The sequence below is a fragment of the Scyliorhinus torazame genome, chromosome 13, assembly GCF_047496885.1.
Source record: "Scyliorhinus torazame isolate Kashiwa2021f chromosome 13, sScyTor2.1, whole genome shotgun sequence".
Classification (NCBI taxonomy): domain Eukaryota; kingdom Metazoa; phylum Chordata; class Chondrichthyes; order Carcharhiniformes; family Scyliorhinidae; genus Scyliorhinus; species Scyliorhinus torazame.
The window spans coordinates 167858566-167881626 of NC_092719.1; the positions used below are offsets into that span (position 1 = coordinate 167858566).

The 23061-nt window shown below is 48.2% G+C and overlaps 1 protein-coding gene across 2 annotated transcripts in view; it reads left to right on the forward strand.

Annotated features, from left to right (window-relative positions):
• The first annotated feature begins 14848 nt into the window (after nt 1–14848).
• Nucleotides 14849–23061, forward strand: part of cfap20dc (CFAP20 domain containing) — a 692307-nt gene continuing 684094 nt past the window's right edge. For both annotated transcript variants that reach the window (XM_072472373.1, XM_072472374.1), the window contains exons 1-2: nt 14849–15034; nt 15343–15429. In XM_072472373.1, coding sequence (XP_072328474.1) covers nt 15014–15034; nt 15343–15429 — 108 coding nt within the window. In that variant the 5' untranslated portion in view covers nt 14849–15013. The remainder of the gene's footprint in view (nt 15035–15342; nt 15430–23061) is intronic.

Here is a 23061-nt window from a genome sequence, read left to right on the forward strand (position 1 = left end):
TATGGATGGCGTGGTCCCCGGCCGTGGAAAGGAAGAGAGCAATCTTCCTGGTGTCTGAGGCAGCTTCCAGGTCTGTAGCTTCGAGGTATAGCTGGAATCGTTGTTTAAAGATTTTCCAGTTCGCACCGAGGTTGCCGGTGATGCGGAGCGGCGGGGGAGGGTGGGCGCTGTCCATACTACTGGATGGCTGATTGCTGGTCGAAGGCAGGTCACTTGAAGGTATGTCTATGAAACTCTAACATCACATACTGGTACCATGATGTGTTGGGTCGCTGGATCTGTGGAAACTGCTTTGACCTTAGCAGTAACATAGACAGGCTACCAACACTTGTAATAGTACAACTCTATTTTATTTAACTGAGAGCTGTTAAACATACTTGCACTGTGGGTCGACACTGTGTTAGATTGACTGAAGACCTATGCCGAACCTGACCAGCCTATACTGCTAGCACATGGTGGATGTTTGTGCTACTGACCGCGGGCTCTGTCTGTCTCAGAGGCTGCTTCCCGAATGAGCGGGAAAACTAGTGCCCTCTGTCTTTATAGTGACCGTGCCCTAACTGGTGATTGGCTGCTGTGTTGTGTGTGTTGATTGGTCTTGGTGTGTCAGTCAGTGTGTGTCTCTGCACCATCATATACTGATGTGTATATTATGACATGCCCCACCAGGGACTGAATGCTGTGCCAAACAATAACTTTTCTCTTTTCTTTAAAAAACGAAAAGAAACCCTTATGTTAATATCAAGAACAAGTAAACAAACCCAAGAACAATAAATACAAACAATACAGCATGCCTGTCGACAGAGCCATATACCACATTACACCAGACACAACTTATGCCTTTTAGCAAAAGAGTCCGCATATCCCGGCATATCGAAAAAATAGTCTCTTTCCTCGAATGGTACTCTGGATACCCCATCTTGAACCGGGCTCGTTTTATGCAGGGTGGCTTTCACTCCGTTGAACGTGGCTCTTTTTTTCACCAACTCCACACCCATGTCTTGATACAACCTAACAGCATGACCTTCCCACTTGAAGTCGCAGTGCTTGCTCACCCATCGCAGAACCCTCTCTTTTTCCTTATTTCTGTGAAATCTCACAATCACCGCATGCGGTGGATCGTCAGATCGAGGTTTCGGCAGAAGTGAGCGAGGGGCCTGGTGCAATTCAGATGGGAATTCACACACCATCTGAAAGAACATGTCCAAGAAGTATTACGTGGGGGAATGGCCCTCAATTCCCACCGGCAACCCCACAATCCGGATGTTCTACTTCCTGGACCTGTTTTCCAGGTCATTCAACTTGGCTGTCAGTGGTTTAGTCGTATCAACAATTGAATTGTAAATTTCAATTGTGTTGCGACTCCGGGTCAAATGGGTCTGGAATTGACCGCACACTAGCCCAGGTTGTAATCACAATGTGATGAGATAAAGCACTTTTTCACACAGCGTGTGGTTTGAGTCTGGAATGCATTGCCTTGAAATGTGGTGGAGGCAGGTTCAATCAAGCATTCAACAGAGCATTAGATGACTATTTGAACAGAAACAAAATGCAGGGGTACATGAAAAAGGCAGGGAAGTGACACTAAATCATAATGTTCATTTTGAGAACTGGTGCATACATGATGGGCTGATTGCCTCCTTCTGTGCCATAATAGTTGGCCTTCATAGTGAGAGGATTTGAGTATAGAAATATGGATGTTTCACTGTAATTGTATAGGGCATTGGAGTATTGTGAGCAGTTCTGGTGTTGCTATCTGAGGAAGGATGTTCTTGCTATGGAGGAAGTGTAGCGAAAGTTTACCAGGCTAATTCCTGGGATTGGAGGGGGGTCATATGAGGAGAGACTAAGTCGGTTAGGATTATATTCATTGGAGTTTAGAAGAGTGAGAGGGGATCTGAGATAAACTTATAAAATTCAAACAGGATTATACAGGGTACATTCAGAAAGTATGTGCCCGATGGTGGGGAATCCAGAACTCGGGGTCATAATTTGTGGACTGAGATGAGGAGAAATTTCTTCACCCAGAGAGTGGTGAATCTGTGGAATTCGCTACCACAGAAAGTAGTTGAGGCCAAAATGTGTGATTTCAAGAAGGAATTAAATATAGCTCTTGGCACTAAACAGATGAAGGGATAGGGGAGAAGGCGGGATCAGTGTATTGAATTTGATGATCAGTCATGATCATAATAAATGATGAAGCAGGCTCTGTAGCCACCTGAGTTGGCCACTTCCTGACTTAAAATGGAGAACCGCAAAGGCTGAAGGGAAATTCAGCCAACACAGGCAAAAACTAGCAGGTGCAAAGTTACTGTGTATTAGACTCTGTAGAAACTCAGACAGCATCGATACAAGCAGACATCTGCATAGTAATGTAGCAGCCATCTACATAGTAATGAGCGATCCCCGGGAACAATCGAAACATTTTAAGGTAAGCAAGGCCAAGCCAGACTCCTCGGAGCCAGCAGGAGCCAACACAAAAGAGGTTAACGGACACTTAAAGACCGTCCAACGATCAGGGAACAGCTCCAGTGTTGGAGAAATCGAACCAAGCGATTGGAACAAAGTCCAATCACTTGAAACCAGGTACGGGATCCACCCCGAAGGGCGGGAAGCCCCTGGGGACTATAAAGTAAAGCCCCCAAGTTCAAATCATCCTTCTTTGGCAGGATCACTCAGCAACTTGAACCAACCCTTGACAGTAACCTGTCTTGTTGCCACAAAGAAAGTAAGTCTCAAGTCAACGCTCGCTACGAGATAGGTGCTCCTAGCTACCAGTCCATACCAGCTTTGAATCTCGCAGACTCAGGACCTGAATGAAAGGCCATTTGTTCCCCTGACCAGGTGGGCCAGTCCGACGCTAAGTATAGGCCTGTTAGTGATAGAAATAGCCGAGAAAGTAGAGTTTATGCATGAGTAGCGATTTACTGTGTATAATAAATGTGTTTTGATTTGAATCTTACTAATTAGTGTGTTGAGTTATTGATCATTACTTGAACTTGAACCTCGTGGTGGTATCATAAAGATACCTGGCAACTCGAGAGCAAAGGTTATAAAACAGACCCAATTGAACCAACCAAAAGTTAGGAACATATTACTGGCGACATCCTGACGGGTCCCGATCTAGAAGTGGCTTAACCATTCCGGAAGAACCCAAAACCACAAGTGTTCAAGCAGTTCTGATCAATCCTCATAATTCGGAAGTGTGTTAATGCATGCGTAACTAACAGGGCGATAAGGTAAACTGATAGATTTTTTGTTGCGACAAAACTGTCGGGAGTTTGTATTTCGGAAAATAGCGAAAGCCGTACCCGTAATTACAGCACCGCCTGAATACCCCTTGTTCCAAATTTCAAGAGAAGCATTCAGGGAGGAAAGATGGCAATGCAGGCAATGCAATGCCTCATGAACCCCGAAGAATTTGTGGTCGCAGCGAACAGCTGTAGAGTAGGACAGTGTCCCGTTTGGGAAGTGGAAATCAGAAAGTACCTCAAAGGGAAAGGATGGCCCCTTTGGAGCGAATTCTGTGAAAATGAGGAAACAGGTCCCGGGAGTATAGGACATACTTGGTGGGAGAACCTGAGCGAGATTCACAAGAAGAGCTTAGGAAAAGCTCGCAAGCCGATAGCAATTGTGTCCTGTCTGGCACAATTGCGAGGCACAGAGGAGGTAGTTCGGACGCTCCGTAGAGAGATAGAGGAGGCAGATCGAATGAGTAAGGTTGATGTGAGCGAGATAGAGAAAGAGAACCTAGAATTAAGAATGAAGTTAGCAGCAAAGGAAGGAGAGGTGGATGATGTCAAGTGGGCACACCAGTCTTGTCTGGCGCACTTAAGCAGCTTCCAATCCCAGTATGAAAAGGCCTATCAGGACACGCAACGTGCAGTCCTGGTATGAGAGGAAACAGAGAAGCAGGTAGAGGCATTGCAGAGGCAGTGTGGTGACCTGAAGGCAGCGTTAAGAGCACTCCATACTACCACCACGGAGCAAAGACAAAGCTCATTAGACCACGTAAAGTGCCGGAAGCAGATTGCAGAACTGCAATCTCTGCTTTCAGTTCAAAAAGGATTCCAGGAAACCTTTGGATCACAGTTAAATGAGGAAAACAGCCCTGATTGGGAAGAATTGAGTGAGACAGCGCAGAGATATGTTCAGGGAACATGTGCGCAGGGAAAGCCCCAGAAGAGAAAAGCGCCCCAACCCCCCACAGAGCAGATAGTTCAGGCTCCAATGAACCCAGTCACCACCCACCGCACAGTCACATCGGACGACATGGAATTTCTGTACACCACCCACTTAACAGTGACCCAATTGCGGGACGCGTGCGATAAAATCAAACCGTTCCTCCCACCTCAGACCCCCACCACTTCTTTGCAAGAGTAAAACAGCAGGCTACCATGTATGGCTTGGATGAGCGAGAGCAAGTAAAGCTCACAGTTTTGAGTTTAGACCCTTCGGTCGTAGCAGCCCTTCCTGACCCACAGAATGTAGGAGGAGGCACCCTTGCAGAAATGCATACCGCGATCCTAGACACGATCGGGTATAACAGGGGTGACCCCGTAGAAGACCTCAATAAGTGCCGGCAAAAGAAAACCGAGCACCCCACAGCGTTTGCTGGACACTTGTGGATCCATTTCGCAGCAGTTTTCGAAGACTTAGACTGCGCCCATTTGTCCCCAGACAACATGGCCAAATGGACCCACATCCTTATCTCCCATGCCACAGAAACAGGACAAAAAGCTTGTGACAATTATGATCCCTCAGAGGAGGCTCACAATGAGAAATGGGTTGTAAAAAGATGGTCCCGCACCTGGGAGCAATCTGTTCAAAACAAACCCACAAACAAAAATCCCGAAGAACAGCAGGCAGAAGCAGACATACACACAGTTAAGGCGCACCAGAACCCCGCATGGGTAAATGAAGGCAGGAACAGCCCCCCACAAAAGCCACAGGAGTGTAACAACTGTGGACAGTTAGGACACTATGCACGAGAATGCAATGCCCCACGAAAGCCACAGAGAGCCCAGCAGGCAGGCATTCTGAGTAAGAATAGGACAGAGCCCATACATAGTGTGAGCACCCGTTCAGACCAAGCAGACCTGAACGGAACAGACTGACGGTGTTCGGGCTCCCCCAGTTGGGTCTGCGACACCCTTTAGGATAGGTCTGGCCGACCAGTAGTTGCAGCAAAGTTACGGGGGCAGCCCATCGAGTTTCTCTGGGACACAGGAGGGTCCCGCACCACAATCAAATCCTCCACCATGTTTCAAAAGGACACGTGGCCCACTACAGCCACCATCACCCACAGCGGCTTTACAGGCCACTCAAACAGGGACACATCACAGCCCCTGTACCCATTCAAATCGGCAACATCACCATCAAGCACCCCATAGTCTTAGTCGATCTACCGCACACAGCGGAACACATTTTAGGCATAGATTTTATGAATTCCCACAATATGTCCTTCGATCCAGTCAATCAATGTGTTTGGAAAATGGCAAAATCTGCAAGAGCCCCCGCAACGCTCACCATAGGAGAATATGCAAACAAGATTAGCGCAGTTGGCGAATTTTGGTTTGACCCGACCACAATTAGCACAGACAAGCAGGTTAGGGCAGTTCTGCAGAAGCACAGAACAGCATTCGCGACCCACAAACACGACTGTGGCCGGATGACTGGTTCCGTTCAAATCACAGGACCTGACCCTAGACCCCAAAAGCAATACGGATTTCCCCAAGAGGCAGAGGGAGAAATCGCAAAAGTTATCGACAGCTTATTAGAGCAGGGTGTACTCAGATCAGTAGCCTCCACTAATAATGCCCCGATTTGGCCAGTGAGAAAGCCCGATGGATCATGGCGACTGACCATCGATTACCGGGAACTCAACAAAGTCACCCCCGCAGCATCCCCCATGGTAGCCACAAGTCCCGAGACCATGCTCAAACAGGGACTCAACTCACAATATTTTATGGTTCTGGATGTCAGTAATGGATTCTGGTCCATTCCATTGGCAAAAGTGTGCTAATACAAATTTGCCTTCACTTTTAGAAATCAGCAGTACACGTGGACATACCTTCCACAAGGATTCCACAACTCCCCCTCCATTTTCCACCGACAGCTGGCAAATGGATTGTCAAAATTTTCTCGCCCCGAATGTCTGGTCCAGTATGTGGACGACCTATTACTGCAGACAGACACCAAGGCAGAGCACATCGAGCTTCTGGCCGAGCTCCTGGAACTTCTACAGAAAATTGGTTGCAAAGTCAACCCCAAAAAGGCCCAGATTTTTGAAAACAAGGTGATATATTTGGGTACAATTATCACACATGGTAAACGCGAGATCGAGCATAAAAGGATTGACTCGATTGCCAAATTGCCCCTTCCCCAGAACTTTTCAGCCCTCCGGTCGTTTTTAGGACTGGTTGGCTATTGCCAAAACCAAATTGACGGTTTCGCCAGCAAGGCAGCACCCCTCTCAGACCTCCTAAAGAAAGGAGCCCCCTGGGAATGGCTTCCGCAGCATACGGATGCTGTGGACTCTTTGAAAAGAGCACTCATAGCAGCCCCGCACTACAAGTTCCAGACCCGCTCTCCCCCTATGCGATAGAGGTAGCAAGCACAGACCGCACCCTTTCGGCCGTGCTCCTCCAGGAACGGCACGAACAGTTAAGGCTCGTGGCTTACGCCTCCAGAGTTTTAGATGCTGTGGAGCAGGGATTTTCAGCCTGTGAAAGGCACCTACTCGCAGTTTTCTGGGCAGTTCAGTATTTTTCTTACATAACCGGACTAAACCCCATCACAATCCTGACGGAACACACTCCCACCCAACTTTTACTGGACGGACAACTTAAGGACGGTACAGTCAGTCAAATAAGAGCAGCCAGATGGACCCTTCTTTTGCAGGGACGGGACATCACTGTTAAAAGGACCAAGACCCACCCTTTCTTAGCAGATAACCTACAATATCCAGGCACCCCCCACGAATGTGAAATCATCTCACCGCACCACAACACAGGCCCCTTTATAGCGAAAACACCCCCCAGAAAGATAGGTAGTCCAACCCAGAGCCCCAAGCACACAGACACGTGCAAACCCATAAGAATATATGTGGATGGATCTTCCACAATATTAGAAGGGAAACGCATTACAGGATGCGGCATTTATGTCGAGGACGCGCAGGGACGCGCCCTAGAAGAAATCGCAATAAAACCTCCAGGACACTTTGGCACACAGGCGGCAGAACTAGCAGCCGTAGTGTACATTGTAGAACATCCAGATTCCTTCCCCAGCCCAGCAGACATATACTCGGACAGCCTCTATGTCTGCAACAGCCTTACAGCCTACCCCTGTGGAAAGCAAGAGGTTTTGTTTCCGCAGACGGAAAATCCCTCCCCTCAGCTCCATTGCTCCGCCACATTTTAGAAAAAGCACAGGGCAGGACTTTTGGAATAGTTAAAGTTCGTAGTCACTACCGTTCCTCCCCCTTGGAAATGTAAAAGCCGACGCACTGGCAAAAGCAGGTTCCAGGCACAGATATTTTTGGACACCCCCCGAGAGCGCACCAGTGAATGCAGTTCAGGTCTCGCAGACTAATATCGAGGATTTAGTGCAGGCCCAGAAGCAGGATAGCAATCTCGGGGAGATTTTGAAAGGAAAATTTACGGCACCTTACGATAGGTTTAAAATTGCACTGACCACACATGACGGTGTGGTGCTAAAAGACACCCTTTATGTGGTTCCATAACAGGACAGGAATCAGCTCATTTGTTTGTTCCATGACGGTCATGGACATCAGAGAATTGATCCCACTACAGCCCACCTCAGGCAGCTCTGTTGGTGGCCCAGTTTAAAAGAAGATGTAACGCACTACGTTGAGAATTGCCTTATCTGTGCCCAGAACAATCCGGACAGGTACGCCAAGAAAGCTCAACTTAGTCACACCCGCCCCATTAACGGCCCCTGGACTAACCTCCAGATTGATTTTATAGGACCATTGCCCCCTTGCAGGAATGGTTATAAGTATGTACTCGTTGTGATAAACACGTTTACAAAATGGGTAGAGGCATTCCCATCCAGAACGAACACGGCAAAGACCACAGCCAAGATCTTAACCCACCACATCTTTACGCGATGGGGACTCCCCCGCAGCATTGAATCCGACCAAGGTTCACATTTTACTGGACGTGTCATGAAAAACGTCCTCACGATATTTGGCATGACCCAAAAATTCCACATCGCATACCACACCCAGTTGAGTGGTATCGTGGAGCGCATGAATCGGACCCTAAAAGCTACCCTCCAAAAAATGGTCCAGCAAAACAACACCACTTGGGATTCAGCCCTCCCTTTTGCGCTGATGTTTTTGCGAAATACGGTTTCAACATCTACAGGTTACACCCCACACACCCTCATGATCAGACGCCCCATGAAAGGCACAGAATTTTTATTGGGATTAGATTTGACCAGCCCCGAAGTGACGGCCCTCACACACGAGAAAGCAGTTGAACAACTGGTAGAGAATGTTAAAACGGCGCAGCTAGCAGCTGCGGTACGATTAGGCACACGAAAGAAACAGAGCAAGGCCTGTTTCAATAAGACAGTACATGCAACTGAGTTCAGTGTAGGACAGCAAGTCATGCTCTCCATATACAACCCCAGTACATTCCTGTCACCTAAATATTCGGGTCCATACTCCATTGCGGACAAAGTAAGCCCTTCCGTCCACAAAATAAAGTACTCCAACGGAAAGACTGCGTGGTTCCATATTAACCAGCTTAAGGCATATGGACCACAGTCTAACTACACACACCACGTCATGCTCGACGCAGCAGACCACGCCCCGCCCACAGCCAATGTAACCCGACCCTCCCCCAACACATCCAGCCCAGCCACGGACTCAACCCCGACTCCACTCCCGAGCTATACACTCCGCCCCGGAACGCCCACAGACTGCAGCAGTAGCGACAGCGACTGTGACACTGATAATAACCACAGCATGCCACCCTACTATCCCCATGCAACAGGACCCACACCCAGCGAATCTGACCACGATTCTTGTGATCCCTTCCTCATCACGTTCCTCAATAAACCCCACCAAAGACCACCGCCCTATGATTACGACCCCGATTCCGTCCCCACAGAACTAGACACCACCTTTTGGCACCGCGACAACTCATTCAGGCTCGTCCGGAACGACGAGATGGATCCCAAATCGCACCATGCAGCCCTATCCACCCTTATACACTCGAGAGTTTGGCATCCGGAAGAAGATGACGACTTTGAGTCTGGCTCCCAAAACAAGAACCCCTTTGCGACCCTGTTGGCAACTGATAACTGAGGTGTCCAGATGATGTTTTAAAAAGGAACCGCTTGGGAGAAAACGGTGTCCTTTCTGATGGAACCTGCAGCATGTTTAATGTTGTTTGTCGTGGTATTGTTAAATGTTTGTAAGATCGGAAATTTTTTCCACGGCCCCACGCATCATTTTTCGGCCGAAACCTCTGAGAACTTGTCAGCACGCTCATCAGCAGAAACCTCTGAGAGCTTGCCAGACCCCCGTTCGTAACTGCCCTTCTGGTTCGAAGGTAGAACCAACACGGCAACCCCCCACGTTGACTACATTTTTGCCCGTTCTTGTCGGTTGCTCAGGTAGTGGAGAAACGGCATTGGTCTCCGCCCTGCCTGAGGACCCCCCCTTCTGGTCAGCTACGCTCGGGTAGAGCACACACGGCATTGGTCGCCGTCCTAACCGGGGATTCCATCCAAATCTTACCCGTCGCGGCCCATACGTACCTCATTTCGGCAATTTTGGTTCAAAAGGTTTTGTTTTGTTTCAGGCGACCCTTAGGTTGCCAACCCTATGCTATTTACATCCTCAAACATTTGGATGGTAAATCGCACAGCCTGCAAGTCGGCTCACACTGTTTCAGTATTTGTTAAGTGTGTCTTGTCCGGAATATTTGGTTTAAAAAAAAAAATGAGGGAGCCACACATGGTGACAAATTGTAAAGGGAGAATTGGCACTGAAGGACAGACATACTAACAGACGAGATATTAAACCAAGATAGTAACAGACACTATGCTTGATCCCACAGAACACCAGAAGCTCCAGCAAAGAGAAAAGAAGAGAAGAGAAAGAAGAACCATGAGGACATCCTCCATGTTGCTCATCACCCTAATGAACATTTGGTTGCGCGCGAACACGAACCCCCTGACCCCAACCCCCCCCCCCAGGCCGTTAATGATTCACTTCCCCATAGCACCCAGAGCCCAGTCACAAGCGACAACACACCATCTTGATGTGACAGGTTTATAACCTGGTACTCCCTGTCCTACTTAATAGAATCCCTACTAGTATTGGCGATACTCTGCAGCATCGTGCAGATTATCCGCATGAGGAAATGGTGAAGGAGAGCCTACCGCGCTCGCACCCCGGTATATAGGATAAGATCCCCTATTTTTGGTTATGACCAGACCCCCGACCCCCGCGATCTATAATAAAGAACATTCGTTTGCATTCTTTTTGTGAATAAAGAAATGTGTTTCATGAGCGATTGTACAATCCTGAGCTTGACTGCCAAGCCAGGAAAAATGTGAATAATGGTGCTACGATTTAGTTTGTTTCATTAAGGAAGTTAGTATGATCGAATGTTTGAGTGAGTGTAGTTTATTATGGACAGTTAGAGGTACCGTTTTTTTATTATTTTGTAATGCATGTCCCTGTTTTGACATAGCGCCACTTAGAATGTTAGTTGAAATTTTCTTGCATAGTTATGGTCAGTGTAGAGGCCATAGAAGAGTGCTCGCCGGGTTAGGGAATGAAGACAACGCAGTTATGTGATCCTTCACGCATCGCGTTAGGATCACAATGAGGGTGTGTAGCCACCTGAGTTGGCCACTTCCCGACTTAAAATGGAGAACCGCAAAGGCTGAAGGGAAATTCAGCCAACACAGGCAAAAACTAGCAGGTGCAAAGTTACTTTGTATTAGACTCTGCAGAAACTCAGACAGCATCGATACAAGCAGCCATCTGCATAGTAATGTAGCAGCCATCTACATAGTAATGAGCGATCCCCGGGAACAATCGAAACATTTTAAGGTAAACAAGGCCAAGCCAGACTCCTCGGAGCCAGCAGGAGCCAACACAAAAGAGGTTAACGGACACCTAAAGACCGCCCAACGATCAGGGAACAGCTCCAGTATTGGAGAAATCGAACCAAGCGATTGGAACGAAGTCCAATCACTTGAAACCAGGTACGGAGTCCGCCCCGAAGGGCGCAAAGCCCCTGGGGACTATAAAGTAAAGCCCCCAAGTTCAAATCGTCCTTCTTTGGCAGGGTCACTCAGCAACTTGAACCAACCCTTGACAGTGACCTGTCTTGTTGCCGCCAAGAAAGTAAGTCTCAAGTCAACGCTCGCTACGAGATAGGTGCTCTTAGCTACCAGTCCATACCAGCTTTGAATCCCACAGACTGAGGACCTGAACGAAAGGCCATTTGTTCCCCTGACCCGGTGGGCCAGTCCGAAGCTTAGTATAGGCCTGTTAGTGATAGAAATAGCCTAGAAAGTAGAGTTTATGCATGAGTAGCGATTTACTGTGTATAATAAATGTGTTTTGATTTGAATCTTACTAATTGGTGTGTTGAGTTATTGATCATTACTTGAACATGAACCTCGTGGCGGTATCATAAAGATACCTGGCGACTCTAGAGCAAAGGTTATAAAACAGAGCCAATTGAACCAACCAAAAGTTAGCAACAGCTCGAAGGGCCAAATGGCCTCCTGCTGCTTCTATTTTCTATGTATGTTTCTATGTATAATAGTTTCGTAATTTTCGACAAACACTTCTTTTTTTAAATAAATTTAAAGTACCCAATTCATTTTTTCCAATTAAGGGACAATTTAGCATGGCCAATCCACCTAACCTGCACATCTTTCGGTTGTGGGGGCGAAACCCATGCTAACACGGGGAGAATGTGCAAACTCCACACGGACAGTGACCCAGAGCCGGGATCGAACCTGGGACCTCGGCGCCGTGAGGCAACAGGGCTGACCCACTGCGCCATCGTGCTGCCCCTTCGACGAACACTTCTAATAAAAAAGGAAGAGATTCACAAATACAAACCTGGATTCCTCAGAGGCAGAGAGAAGGTAAATTATAACAAAAAATAAGAAAATGTGGGATGTTAAATATATTTTGTTTTTGTATCTGTATTTTGTATCTTGTGTCACAATAATCAAAGAAGACATACAAAGCCACACTGAGAGAATGCTGCACTCTCAGAGGTGTTGTCTTTCAGATGAAATATTAAACCCTCTCAGGTTGATGTAAAATATTCCATGGTACTATTCTGAGTAAGTGCAAGGGAGTTATCCCTGGAGTGCTGGTAAATATTTAATCCCTCAATCAACATCATAAAAACAGATTACCTGATCATTATCACATTGCTACTTGTGGGAGCTTCTCTTGTGCAGAGGCTGCCACATTTCCTACAATAGTGACTGCAATTCAAAAGTGAATTGATTGTAAAGAGCTTTGGGACATTCTGTAGCTCTGAAAGGGACTATGTAGATGCAAATCTTTCTTTTCTTTTCTGACTTCATGTTAAAAGATACAAAAAATGATCCAGAATTAGTAGGGAACCAGGATCTAATGAGAATAAGGAACTTTAAAACATTAGTATTCAATAAATGATGTGGAGATGTGGGTATTGGACTGGGGTGGGCACAGTAAGAAATCTAAATGCGGCTGCAGCTTGTTAACGTCTTGAGTGTCAGTCGTGAAACCAGCGAATCCTGCACCATTTCTTATTGGAATCGATTGTGTTCCACGTGGCGCCAGTGCTAGCCCCTTAACAGTCACTGAATCTGTCCAGGTGCGGCACCAGTTTTGCTGTTGTGGAAGTCCACGGATCCTGCCCGGCGTCAACACTTAGTCTCAGGAACGGAAAATCCAGGCATAACTCTTTTTCTCTCTCCACAGATACTGTCAGACCTGCTGAATTGTTTCAGCACTTTCTGTTTTCATTTCAATCTTCAGCATCTAAAGTATTTTGCTTTTATTATCATTCTAGCAAATCTACGCTGCACTCTCTCCATTGCAAATACAGAATCATAGAATGGTCACAGCACAGAAGTAGGCTGTTTAATCCACTGTGTATGTGCTGGCTCTCTGCATGAGCAACTCAGCTACTATCACTCCCCTACCTTTTTCCAGTAGCCCAGTAATTTCTTTCTCTTCAAGTGCTTATCTAATTTCCTTTTAAAAGCCCCAGTCATACCTGCCTCTATGACACTCGCAGGGTGTGCATTCTAGATCTTAACCTAACATCACCGCCTGCAAGCCCCCTTCCAAATCACACACCATCTTGACTTGTAACTATATTGCCTCTCCTTCATTGCTGCTGGGTCAAAATCCTGGAACTCCCTCCCAAAAAGCACTCTGAGTGTACACTGCATGGACAGCAGGAATTCAAGAAGGCAGTTCCTCACCAATGTCTGATGGGTAATTAGGATTGGGCAACAAATACTGGGCCTTGCTAGTGATGCTCATATCCCATGAATGAATTTTAAAAAAACACTGGTTGCATGAAAATGTTTTCCCTTATGTGACCAATGGTCATTTTTCCATTCACCTTAAATCAGTGTGCTCTGGTTCTCCACCACTCTGCCAATAGGAACATTTTCTCTGTGTAAATACCTCATTTTGAACACTTCTATCACATTTTTTCCCAATCTTCTATTTTCTCAGGAGAAAAACTGAGCTTATCCAATCTATCTATATAACTGAAGACCCTAATCCCTTGAACCATTTTCGTAAATATTGTCTTTCTAATGCCTTCATATCCATCCTAAAGTACGGTGTCCAGAATTGGCCACTATACTGCAGCTGAGGCCAAATCAGAGTGTCATAATAGTTCATAATAATGTATACTATTTACAAATAAAAGATCCATTTGCCTTTTCTAACATTTTCCCAACCTGTCATGCTGCCTTCAATGATTTAAGCACACATACTCCCACATCTCGCTGTTCCTGGATCCTCTTTAGAATTGTGCCATTTAAGTTATATTGCTTCCGCTCCTCCTTCCTAACAAGATGTACCATTTCACACTGTGTGTTGAATTTCTCGTGTTCCCATTCCACTAGCTTGCCTATGTCCTATTGAAGTCTATCAATGAAAATAAATATACCCTTCCTAAGGTACAGTGCTCAGAACTGCTCATTATATTCCAAGTCTTCTCTTGGCTTTGTATAGCTGAAGCATGATTTCCACCCCCTTATATTCTCATCCTCTGGATATAAATGCTAGTATTCCATTCGCCTCTTAGATAGTTTTCAGTACCTGTTCATGACATTTTCATGATCTGTGCACCTGGATCCCCAAGTCTCTTTGGACCTCCACTGTCTCTTGCTCTGGGATCTTCTCCACCGACCTGGCAGACAGGCAGACAGCACCTCAGCCTAAGATCCCATTTGAAAGACTGCGCCTCTGAAGGCACTGAGGGCTCAGTCTTGATGACCTGCTGTGAGATCCTGGGGTGGAGCTTGAAGGCACACCTTTTGGCTCACAAGGTGTGCTACCAAGAGAGGGCTAAGCTAACAGCATTGGGCGCTAAAATAGCGCTTTAAATGAATTCAGAAATAAAACTGCTGGCTCCCGCAGCTCAACCTTCAACACAGCACCACGGCAGAGGTCCAACTGAAGCACCTTTTAGCATCAAGAACTGGGCGCACGCGCATAGGCAACAAACGGTCCTGCTGCAGCGTCCGTGTCACCATGACAACCCGGGAGCTTCAGCACGTGTTCTCCTCGCGAGCGGCGGGATTCTGCCCTCTGATTGGACGAATGCGCAACAGGTGCAAAATGGTGGCTGGAGCTACGAGTTGTTCTTCAGCCGGAGGCCGGTTCGGTCGGACCGTGAAAACAGCTGGCGGCCGGTGAAAACAACATTGTTGTTTTTGGGCATCTTCTTCATTAAACTGGCATACATCTTTCTAACCGTCTTGCAGTATGTTCAAGAACGAGTATCAGGTAACGTTGCCATGTTTATGCTTAACCATGATCAAAGTTTTAATCATGGTGCGCGTATATTGTAGGCAATACTAACGTCTTTCAGAGCTAACCAAGGTCTTTTGTACAATGCAAGGATTTATATTTACGCAATATAATTTTTCTCACCCTTTTATGATGGTGCACTTATTGTTGAATGTTTTCCGGAGTGGTTCCCGACCGTTGTCAATTTCTTTCATGTCTGTAATTTGGTGTTGGTTGACGACTGTTTGAATTTTATTTCCTACTTTCTCAAAGTGGAAAACAATCATACAACTTTTTATTTAAAGGGAGGACCATTTGTAGAAATCTTCAGCTCACAAGGTAAAGATCCAGTTGCAAAATGGAAGCTTTGCGGCAGCCCTGCAGTCCAAAAAGTAAGTTAACTGGTTTTTGACATAGCTGGCATTGATTGTTTTTGATACAAAGAAAAGGTGAAACGATTATCTAAAAACATTTAAACTGTTTAATTATTATGCATGTAGATCTTCCATTTATTTGTAATGCTATCCTAATATTTTTCAAATTTCCAGAAGACTTGGAAACTTTCTAATGTGAAAATTATATAATAATAGATCGAATGTCATCTGATCCCCATTAAAAGACCGATTGGTAGAAGAAGGGATAGAAATAGTTTTGGCCAGGAAACACACCACAAAAACAAAATTCTGCAGATGGAAATCTGAAATTTAAAAATAATACTGGAAATATTGAGCAGGTCAACACTGTCTGAAAAACAAAGTTAACATTTCAAGTTGAAGATATTTTGTTCATTTGGGGAGAATTGTAGAGTTTGGCTGATCAGGAATTAAAATTCATCAAAGTAAAGAAAAACTTGCAACATTAGTTTAAAAAAATTGGCATTTCATGCTGCAGCTGTATAGAACCTTAGTTAGGCTGTACTTGGAATATAGTGTTCAATTCTGGTCGCCAAACGAGCAGAAGAATGTGGAGGCTTTGGGGTGGGTACAGAGGAGGTTTACCAGGGTGTTGCCTGGTATGGAGGGCATTAACTACGAGGACAGGTTGGATAAACTCTGTTTGTTCTCACTGGAACGATGGAAACTTGATAATTTGAGGGGCATGGATAGAGTGGATAGTCAGAAGCTTTTTCCCAGGGTGGAAGAGTCAATTCGTAGGGGATGTAAATTTAAGATGTGAGGGACAAAGTTGAGGAGATGTGCGAGGGTAGTGGGTGCCTGGAACTCGCTGCCGGAGAAGGTGGTGGTGGAAGCGAGGTTGGATCGTGATATTTAAGGGGCATCTTGACAAATGCATGAATATTATGGGAAGAGAGGGATATGGACCCCGGAAGTGTAGAAGGTTAGAGGTTAGACGGGCAGCATGGTCAGTGCAGGCTTGAAGGGCCTGTTCCTGTGCTGAACTTTTCTCTGTTCTTATTACACAATACCTTTTTATGACGACAGGACATTATAAAGTGCCAATGAAGTACTTTTGAAGTGCAGACATAGTTGTTATGCAGGAAACTTGGCAGACAAACGTGGAAGCTGATTTGCACACCACAAGATCCCACAAATGGCAATATGGTAATGACCAGATACTGTTTTTGCACTATTAATTGAAGGATAAATGTTGACTAGGACACTGGGGATCTCCAGCTCTTTTTTGAAATAATGCCATGGGATCTTTTACATTCACATGGGAAGACAGGTGAGACTTTCATCTGAAAGACATCACTTTTAACAGTGCAGTGCACTCTCAGTGCTGAACTAAAATATCAGCCTAAATATTTATGCTCAAGTCTTGGAGTGGGAATGGAACTAGGGCCCACAACCTCTGAGTCAGAGGTTCCAGTTCCAGAAGTAGAGTAATGTCTGACACAGCAAATCATACAGCACTGTGCATGTGTTGACTGTCGGAGCTGCCCAATTAGTCCCACTCCCTTGCCCATTCTCCATAGCACTGCAATCTGTTATTCAAATATGTAATCAATTCACTTTTGAAAATTACAATTGAATCTGCTTGGATCACTCGTGTATTCCAGATCAGAACATCTCACTCATTTTTGGGTGTGAGGTAGGTGCCAGCATGATGTTTGATTAAGTGTGAGAAAAAATGAAAAATCATTGAGATATACATCAAAATAAATCACAAAATATTTGTAGGTACAATTCTAATCCTGTACACAGTTTTGTCTGGGAACAGTGCCATTGTTTGCTATTAGGAGTGAGGTTTTATCAGATTATTCTGTTTTGGAATTGTCTTTAATTTGAGAAAAATGAAGGGGATCATGTAACCTTTTCTGAGTTTTGCTGGCAACAAGTAGATTAAAGGGAAGGCCAGAGTGTTTTACTGGGAGGGTGATGTGGAATATTCATACCTGTAAACAATGACCCACAAAGTTGTGATATCGGTGGATAGACTGTCTTCAAGTCCCAGGGATGTGTTAATGTCAATTTGTGAACAGCTATACTTTAAAATGTCTAATTAATTCCAAGACAGAAATAGTTAGGGCCTAGGCCCTATCAACATTTCTACCTCGATATAAGGCTTATGTGGTTCACATTGTCATGGAGATGGGCTTTGAGGGAAAGAGTGCTGAGGAAACCATTGTAGAATTAGATACAAGATTCTCTAAAGATATACCTGAAATTCACAAACTATTTACTCTGCAAAGATCAGATAGTAAGTCTCTCTATGGTTCAGCACAGTGAGTAGGATCTTGCCTTTGGATTGAAGAAACCAGGGGCTGCATTCTCCGTTTCTGAAGTGCTGATGTCATCGTGAAAATTGTGGACTTTTACGACTGCAAAAACGGTGCTTCAGGTGCAACGATTCACCAATCTAAAGGGACTAGCACCGTTGTCACGTGAAACGCCACTGTTAGGATTCGCCGGTTTTGTTATTGCCGCACAGCTGCAGCCGCACTTAAGCGATTAATTGCCCCCCCACACACACACACAAACACACACACACCCCGTTGCAGCCAACATAGCTGGAAGGAGAGCAGCGCCACGGTTCCGGGACGCAGAGCTGGAGACCCTCCTGGACGCCGTGGAGGAGAGGCAGCTGATCCTGTACCCCGGCCCGGGAGGAAGGTCATCAGGTGCTGCCGTTGGCTGTACCTGGGTGCAGCTGGCAGATGCAGACAGCGCCGTTGGTGAAGTTGCCCAGACTGCCATCCAATGCAGGAAGAAACTGCACAACCTCCTCTGGCAGCCAGGGTGAGTATGCAGCGCTGTGCCCCTGGCACCAATCCCCTACCCCCCCACACATGTAAGTCGGACCCCCACCCTGCCCACATGACTGCACCCATGCCAGCCAGTGCCACGGATGACATCATCTACCCAACTCCTGTGCTGCATGTGCGGGACTGTCTAACAGTGTCGTTGTTTGTGTTCTCCCCCACCCAAGGACAAGGTTGCGCACTACCGCCGGGAGCGGGAGAAGACAGGAGGGGGAGCACCAGAGCTGTGGCCCCTCACCGTGCCTGAGCAGAGGGCACTGAACGTGGTCGGCGGCCTGGAGGACAGGGATGTCGCCGACAGAGGTCGGAGGCGGATGAGGAAGTGAGACCCCTGCCTAGTTGCGGATCTTCATGACACGCGTGTCTCCACCCCCCCCCCCCCCTCCCCCCCTCACACTCTCGCCGCACCCCCCGTCCAGCTGTCTAACCATATATGCCATCTTGTGTCTTACAGGACCTGCTGGAGAGGGTCCCACTCCATCCAGAGCCCCCAGCCAGTGCCAGAGCCGGTGCCTCCCGGATGGCAGAGCACTGATTGGAGAGCAGCCTGAACACCAGCCTGTGTTCCTGAGACCCTGGAGTTTGGGTTGGAGGAGGACACAGACTTTCTGTCACAGCTATCTCCAACGCCCTCCACCATCTCCGAGATATCACCTTGGTTGGGCAAATTAGTGAAGAGGCCCCTGGGACACAATCTGGTGCGCACCACACAGTTGGTCCAGTACAGCAAATGGAGGTCGGAGCAGCCGAGGGGCCGATCGGTCGGAGGGCAGGCCGGACCCAGGAACCAGCTGCCGTCCAGACGGGTCCTGGGCTCCTGGAACATCCAGTCCCACCCACAGTGCAGATGCAGGCAGGGAGTCGGGGACTATGGGAGGGGATGATGGCCGGCGTCCAGCACCTGCAGACGCCGGTGGAGGAGTCCCATCCGCGTGCAGGGGGTGGTGCTGGCCATGCGTGCCACACAGGCTGAAACCGCACGGGTGGCATCTGCGGTGGAGGCAATGGGGGTGACTGTATCGGATATGGGTCAATCTGTGAAAGGCCTGGGGCATTCTGTGCAGGCGGGGGCCGAGGCCCAGGACAGGGCTGCCCCCTCACAGGCAACTATGTGCCAGAGCCACCTGGAGATTGGAGCGGCACTCAGCGTGGCCCAGTTACAGCAGGCCATGGCTGAGAGCATCGGCAACATTGCCCAGGCGCAGTCCGCATGGCGCAGTCACAGAGGGAGGAGACCCAGTCCCAGAGGGACGTGGCCCACTCACTGGGTGATATGGCCCACTCGCTGGCTGATGTGGTCCACACCCTGAGGGACGCGGCCCACTCACTGGCTGGTGTGGCACAGACCCTCCAGTGTGGTGGCACAGTCCAGCATAATGTGGTGCAGTCACAGACGGAAATGCGCCACTCCATGTTCCATGACCATGAACATGCAGACCCTTGTTGAGACCAGAGCGGGCCTCCAGAACTGTCAGCGCCAGGGGGGGGCCCTCAGGAGGTGGCTCTGCTCGCACCCCCGTCCCATGGAGTAGCCCAGGGGGCCATCGGGCACCCCGAGGGAGGAAGAGGTGCTGGGGTCTGTGCCAGTGACTCCTGTAGGGGAGGTGCTGGAACACTGCAGCACCTTGGACTCATTCCCCTCCTGTCCCTGGTGCATCTGCTGGGCAGCAGGAAGAACAGGGCAGCACTACGCCACCCAGGATGCCCGAGCAGCAGCCGGGCCCTTCCAGGCCGGACCGCCCCAGGAGACGTGCGCCAAGGGGGACCCTCGTCGCAGGGCAGGTGTCACAGCAGTCCGCCTCCATTCCTGCTGTACTATCTCGGGAACCACCTAGGGATAGTGTAATAGCCCGAAAGGCCAGAATGTTAGACACCAGTTAACCGACCGTCTCCAGCACCCCCTCTCCAGCGATTCGACAGTGTGATGGACTGGCCAGCTCGCATGCAGGGATCACCCAGGATGAAGCTGCTACTGTCGGCATGAGTCAGACATTGTCAAATACTGTGGAGCACTAAGCTCGTCGCAGAGCGGGCTGTCATCATTTTCCAGCCCATGTACAGACCCATTGTCACTGGCAACCCAGTGCCCCCAGCTTGTAGTGGCGCAGGTATGTGTAACGGAGGGGGTGTGCATGCAGGTAATTTGGGGGTGTCGGAGATGAGGGGGTTTGGTAGTGTGGGAGGTGAGGATGTGTGGGAGCGTGGTGTCCGTGCCCCTGGCCAGCGATTTTCCCCCCCCCCCCCACACTCTCCTCCCTAGTCTGTTAAGTATGTTGTGGCGAGTGCGTCCCGTGCACACTGGCTCTGGCGGTAGAGTTATGTGGCCTCCCTTGCCTGGCCACGCCCCATGTCCGCTCATTGTCCCCCACCCTCCTTGTCGGACAAGGCCTGCCCTTCCTCCTCATCCTCCTCCAGCACATCGCCCCTCTGCTGCGCAATGTTGTGAAGGACGCAGCAGACCAGCACGATGCGGGCGACCCTCCTAGCCTCATACTGGAAGGCCCCTCCAGAGCGGTCCAGGCACCTGAAGCGCATCTTCAGGACCGCAAAGCACCTCTCAACCACACCCCTGGTCGCTGTATGAGTGTCGTTGTAGCTGGTCTCTGCGTCAGTGTGTGGCCTCCGTATAGGCATCATCAGCCACGACCGCAACGGGTAACCCCTGCCGCCCAGCAGCCAGCCCCGTAGCTGGGAGGTGCACCTCGAACATGTTGGGGATCACAGAGTGCACCAGTATGAACAAGTCATGTACACTGCCCGGGTATCGGCCGCAGGCGTGCATGATGCGCATCTGATGATCACAGACCAGCTGTATGTTCATGGAGTGGTACCCCTTCCTGTTCGTGAACAGCGGCCTGTTATCCGCCGGTGGCTGTGGGGTGACATTAGAGTGTCCTAACTCACCAGCAGGACACACCCAACAGAGGTGGCACACAGTGGTATACAGTCTGGAGGGAGTTGTCCTCTGAGTCCTCAACATCAACTCTGGACCCCATGAAACATGGACAAGGAAACCTGCTGATTACCATGTACTGGACACCATCTGCTGATGAATCAGTGCTCCTCCATGTTGAACACCACTTGGAGGAAGCACTGAGGGTGGCAAGGATGCAGGATATACTCTGGATGGAGGACTTCAATGTCCATCACCGAGCGGCTCGGTAGTACCACCACAGACCAAGCTGGCCAGGTCCTAAAAGACATAGCTGCTAGTCTGGGACTGCAGCAGGTGGTGAGGGAACCAACAAGAGGGAAAAACATTCTTGACCTCCTCCTCACCAATCTGTCTGCTGCAGATGCATCTCTCCATGATAGTATCGGTAGAAGTGACCACCACACAGTCCTTGGGGAGACAAAGTCCCATCTTCACATTGAGGATACCCTCCATCATGTTGCGCGGCACTACCACTGTGCTCAATGGGATGGACTTCACACAGATCTAACATCTCCAGTCTGGGCATCCATGAGGTGCTCTGGGCAGCACAGTGGTTAGCACGGTTGCTTCACACTGTCAGGGTGCCAGGTTCGATTCCCGGCTTGGGTCACTGTCTGTACGGAGTCTGGGCGTTCTCCCCGTGTCTGCGTGGGTTTTCTCCAGGTGCTCCGGTTTCCTCCCACAGTCCAAAGATGTGCAGGTTAGGTGGATTGGCCATGCTAAATTGCCCTTAGTGTCCAAAAACATTAGGTGGGGTTACTGGGTTAGGTGGATAGGGTGGAGGTGTGGGGCTTTAGTGGGGTTCTCTTTCCAAGGGCCGGTGCAGACTCAGTGGGCCGAATAGCCTCCTTCTGCACTGTAAATTCAGCAGCAGTAGAATTTTATTCAACCTCATGGCCCGGCATATCCCCCACTCCACCATTACCACCAAGGCAGGTGATCAACCCTGGTTCAATGAAGAGTGCAGGAGAGCATGCCAGGAGCAACATCAGGCATACAGAAAAATGATGTGTCAACCTGGTGAAGCTACAACACAAGACTAATTGTGTGAGAAACAGCGTAAGCATCAAGTAATAGACAGACCTAAGTGATTCCACAACAAAATCAGGCACATCAGATCTAAGCTCTGCAGTCCTGCCACATCCAGCCATGAATGATTGTGGCCAATTAAACAATTCAATGGAGGAGGAGACTCCACAAATATCCCCATCCTCAATGATGGAGGAGCCCAGCACATGTGTGCAAAAGACAAGACTGAGGCATTCGCAACAGTCTTCAGCCAGAAATGCCAAGTCTCGGTCTCCTCCAGAGGTGCCCAGCATCACAGATGTCAGTCTTCAGTCAATACAATTCACTCCAGGTGATATCAAGAAATGAATGAAGGAACTGGATATTGCAAAGGCTATGGGTTCTGACAACTGAAGACTTGTGCTCTAGAAGTTGCTGCACCTCCAGCCAAGCTGTTCCAGTCCAGCTACAACACTGGCATCTACCCGGCAATGTGGAAAATTGCTTGTCATAATATCCAGTCATGTATATAATGAGATGCAGACAGGCAGTGACTGACACACAGGATGACCAGTAAGCACACAACACAGTGCAGCCAATCACCAGACAGGACACTACCACTATAAAGCCAGAGGGCACTAGGTTTCCCGCTCTCTTGGGACCCAGCCACTGAGACAGTCAGAGTCCACGAGCTAGCAAGTGTAAACACCATGCGGTAGCTAGTAATTCTGGTCAGACTACTACGAGGTCTCCAGTCAGTTCAGTATAGTGTCGACCCACAGCTGAATATGTATATCAGTTCTTTTGTTGAATATAAAAGTGTTGGATTTTCTCCAGTGTTGGACGTCTGTTTCTAGC